The sequence below is a fragment of the Anabrus simplex genome, chromosome 1, assembly GCF_040414725.1.
Source record: "Anabrus simplex isolate iqAnaSimp1 chromosome 1, ASM4041472v1, whole genome shotgun sequence".
NCBI classification, from domain to species: domain Eukaryota; kingdom Metazoa; phylum Arthropoda; class Insecta; order Orthoptera; family Tettigoniidae; genus Anabrus; species Anabrus simplex.
Genome location: NC_090265.1, coordinates 1,059,177,583 through 1,059,182,346, shown reverse-complemented (window position 1 = coordinate 1,059,182,346; position 4,764 = coordinate 1,059,177,583). Strand labels below are relative to the sequence as shown.

The 4,764-nt window shown below is 40.3% G+C and overlaps 1 protein-coding gene across 1 annotated transcript; it reads left to right on the top strand.

The window, feature by feature from the left end:
- Positions 1 to 374: 374 nt before the first annotated feature.
- Positions 375 to 4,403, top strand: LOC136876096 (uncharacterized). The gene has a single exon (XM_067149758.2). It carries the CDS (start codon positions 375 to 377, stop codon positions 1,608 to 1,610), a length of 1,236 nt encoding a protein of 411 aa, XP_067005859.2. The 3' UTR covers positions 1,611 to 4,403.
- The last annotated feature ends 361 nt before the right edge of the window (positions 4,404 to 4,764 follow it).

The following is a 4,764-nucleotide window of genomic DNA, read 5'->3' as shown; positions in this document are numbered from 1 at the left end:
CATTCAGCAAGTTACAATTTTCCAAAATCTAACAAATACTTTTTTTTATCCCTGGCGCTAACATTTAACAGATATCTCAAATCATTTTACAATATATCCTACCACTCTCGACTGGTAGTGCGTGTGAAGAGTATTGCCCAAAAAAGTACCTCGGGTCGATCTTTATTGCCTAGAATTATATTTAAACCACGGAGTTGAGAAAATGGTCAAGCTAATGATTTGTCACCTGTTGTTTTGGGCCACAATATTATGCAATTATCTTGTATACGTATCATTAACAAAAGTAGAAAAATAAAGAAAGGAATGTTCATAAATATGATTTTCTAACAATATATTGTTTTCTTCTGTGCAGGCAATTTTATCTGTAATAGATAATGGTGAAGGAAGAAGGAGACAATCGTCCTGGACCACCATCCTGGTTGGACAAGAACTTCATCCAGAGGGTTCTGAGGTCACAAGATGGGGATCCTACCATCACTGTCACATCTTATGAGGTTAGCATGGCCAACGCTGACGGAGACGGTTACCTCAGTTACATGTATCGGATAAAAGCTACTTTGCAAGATTCGCAGGAGCGGCGTGTGATCGTCAAGTGTCAACCACTGGGTGGTCAGCGGGAAGAACTTATTGAAAGTCTTGATGCTTATGCCAAAGAAACACAAATGCTATCAGAAACTCTCCCAACAATGCACAGACTTCTAGAGCAGGCGAAACCAGGCGTATATCCGCCTTTCACTGCTAAATGTCTTCACCATGGCAAAGAACCTATTCCTTTTATAGTCATGGAGGATTTACGAGAGTCAGGATTTACTCTAGCCACGAGACAGCTAGGGCTTGACCTAGCTCACTGCTCTTTGGCTATGAAAACACTCGCTCGAATGCATGCCTCGTCCTTGGCTCTTTATGATAAGAATCCTGAGGCAGTTAAGTGTTTCAAGTGCCCCCTTCGTGTAGACTCCAGGGACCTGATAGCGCCATTCTATGAAAATGCTGTGCGATCACTGTCAAACGAAGTGGCTAAGTGGCCAGGGTATGAGGAATATGTCCCTAAGTTGAACAAGCTGGTAGATACCATATTTGATCGCGTGGTAGAATGTTACACTCGCAGGGAAGATGAGCTCAATGTCCTTTGCCATGGAGACACGTGGTGCAACAATATGATGTTCAAATACTCAAACGATACTCTAGAAGACATGAGATTCGTGGATGTACAACTCTCGTACTTCTCATCTCCTGCTCTGGACCTGCATTATTTCTTACTTTCTAGTGCTAGCGAGGAAGTGCGAATTAATCACATAGACGGCTTGTTACAGGACTACCATACAAGTTTCACAGAGACACTCAGTATTTTAGATTGTTCCAAGTATGCGATATCGCTAGAGCAGCTTCGGAAAATCTTTAAGGACTATTCCTTTTATGGATTCATTGTTTCAGCGGCGGTCATGCCAATTGCTATCTTAGAACCAGAAAATAATTTCGATGTTGAAGAAGCTCTAGCTGGAAACGGAGACTCTAGTGGAAGGAATGCAAAATTGTACGAAAACAAACTTTACGTGAATGCAATGAAACGTCTGCTCCCCCTATTTGAGAAAGACGGATTATTAGATTAGCTTAAGGGAATTTTTGCTAAGTTCTCTTTATTTAGGATATGGGAAAGTCCCATAAATTTTGTATCAGGTACTTAACTAGGGTTCAAATGATAGAAATGTCCGCAGGTACTTTCTTTCGGATGGGAAGTTGATGACGATGTACATCGATATCGTTTGACATAATAAAACGAGGTTAATTGTAATCGTGGCGAGCTATGTCGAATAATATTTTAGTTCATTTGAAAGATGAAAATCTTAATGACTATCCGCCTCCGATTTGCGAAGGCAGTTCTCAAATTAGGCCTCCTTTATTGCTTTACTTCTTGGCCTGAGTTCCATTCCCGTAGCTTTTAAGAAAGAGCAAATTGAGAAGAATGTATCAATTAATCAAGTTAGTGGTAGACTGCTGAAAGCCTATAATCTGATATCTAATTTGAAAAGAGGTGCAATGAGTGTGATATTAACTTTAGCATATCGAAGACTAACATGATGTCTGTAGGGAAGAAACCTAAATGAACCGATTGTCAGGTCGGGAATATAAATTGGAACATGTAACTCATTTCAAGTATATAGGATGTATATTCTCCCAAAATGGTAGTGTAATATGTGAGAATGAATCAAGGAAAGCAAAGCAGATGCAGTGAACTTTTGGTATTCTGCAAGAAAGAAATAAGCTGTCGTACGAAACTGTTTATGCACCGTTCTATTTTCAGATCAACTTTGCTTTACGGGAGGGATGGCTGGGTGAACTCGGGATATCTTATTCATAAGTTAGAATGTGCGTACATGAAATTAGTGAGAATGATGGCTGGTACAAGCTGTGGCAACAATGGCAAGGAATTACTAAGAATGAGGAGAAATATGCTAAACCGACTTTTATGTGGTCATGTGAGGCCTAGGGGAACAATAGCTCGGTCATGGTCGGTAAGATAAGTGGAAGTAGACGGAGGCTGCGATAGTCCGACTCAGTTTTTAATGATTTAAAGATGAGACGTGTGGAACTAAACGAGTTCACAGAGCTTGTTGCTAATAGAGGATTGCGGAGGCGTTTAGTTAATACACAGAGGCTTGCAACCAAACGCTGAAAGACATAAAAGTCAATAATGAAGTTGTATGTATGTGGGATTAAGTGTGATGTTGAATTTATAGTGGTATATTCATCAATTATAATTTTCGCAGACATTTATACTTTATTTTTCTAATCATCCGTGTCTTCATTTATTTAAGAGATATGTTCTATAATCTGTATAGTGAATGTAAGTCAATGCCAATATCTACCCCATTTAGTTCCTGAAGTTCAAGTAAACCCAAATGGTGACTATGGAGGTAATTTTGTGCAATGTAGTAAGTTAATCTAAGTATAGCCTTTGTCGTTTCACGATGGGCTATACATATTGATTCAAGAACATTTTCAGTTTAATGTTTTTTCAATGGTATCAATCATTTTCGTTTCTATGTTTTGAGCATTGAACTGATTTCGTTCAAATATGTTTTCTTCTTAATGACAATTAAGCCGATGGTGGTGGTGGTGATTATTGTTTTAAGATGAAGTAGAACTAGGAAAACTTCCTCTTTATAACGCTAATCAGAGAGAGAAAATGGAAGGGATCCGACACTTCGGAAAATAAAGGAGTCGGTCAAAGAAAGACAAGGGCCACGAAGGGCGTGAAAATGAAAGACTCCGTAGGCCTCGAGTGCTCTAATACCGTCGGGGTCGGAAAAGAACAAGAGTTGACCAAGGGAAGTCGGTTAGGATAGATGAAAGTGAGGAGCCTGACACATGAAAGTGGAAGCAATGCCAGAACTCAGCTAAGGAGACGTGGTCGCCAACCCACACTCCCAAGTTGAAAGCTCCTGGTTCCCTTTTAGTCGCCTCTTACGACAGGTAGAGGATGCCGCGTGTGTTACTATACGGCCCCCACCCACAGGGGGAACTTAGACGCTTTCCTTTTGGACTCACTTAATGTCCACATCTGAAGGAAAGTTCCGTGCCAGGTGCATTTATGTGCTCCTGAAGGGTGTCCGCCGAGACAATTGTCTCATTAAAGATCAGAATACAGTGTAATGTTACCTGAATTACATTCAATGTCAAGAGTGTCCCGATGAGTGTAATATAACAGTCACCATAGGACAAAACACGCACAGAACGCAGTGTATGGGCTCAGTTTGTAAAAATGCTTGCACGAGTCACTGAAGCAATTGATCGTACGGTACGCACGTTGTTAGATTGCGTCAGGACGGCCTCTCTGTTATAAATAAAGTGCCCAACTGGTTGGTGTACACCATACAGACGTAAAACCGCAAACGTGTGACACAATATGTTCAGGTAATGACCCGTGATCAACAACAGTAGCTGATGACCATTAATTGCGAATCTTGGTTTGCAGGAACTGAGCAAGGGGTTCTGACGACAATAGGTAGGTCTATATCTCTCCTGACCATCCTAAATCTCTCCAAGGGACCACCCACATTCCAGAGTTCCTAGGCAAGTATCTGCATGTACACCCCAACACAATTTGGAGATGAGTAAAGGGACATTTGGATTGAAACCTGGCATCTTGGCAGCAGGCCTTTTTCACTGATGAGTGAAGTATTTGTCTGTCGTCTAATAATCATCGGATGAGGGTGTGGAGATGGCGAACTAACGCAAGACATAAAAAAAAAAAAAAAACAATGAATATAAATAATATTAATCTTCAATGTATGTATCTTATAACGAAACTCGCTCTATATATTGAATTTATGTCATCTATCTTGTATAACAAATATTGTAATCACTTGACAGTTGAATAAATCTGAGCCTAGTGGCCATAAATTCCCCTCCCATCTGTTTCATTTCTCATATCTTTTACCCATCCCCCTTTTCCAGTGCATCTCACCAATCCGCCCGCATCTCTTGGGCAGGGAGAAGGCGTAATCATCTAGGTGGCCAGCCCCACCCTCTGAGGGCGGAGAATGAAAACTTCTTCATCATCATCAAAGTAGGTACCATTCTTAGAAAAACGAACTTCCTGAAGAAGAATGATTTTACAGCATTCCATAGTCTAAGATTTTAGCAGTGTTTGTAATCAGAATGTTAATATAGTAAAGGCTTTGTACTGTATATCCTTGTCTTCTGTTTAATTTTTGAAATGCTGGGGACATAATTAATTCAGAAACCTTATTCTCCATTGAA

What these genes read in the sequence shown, in the direction of transcription:
- LOC136876096 (XM_067149758.2), top strand. Translation starts at nt 375, where the DNA reads ATGGTGAAGGAAGAAGGAGACAATCGTCCTGGACCACCATCCTGGTTG.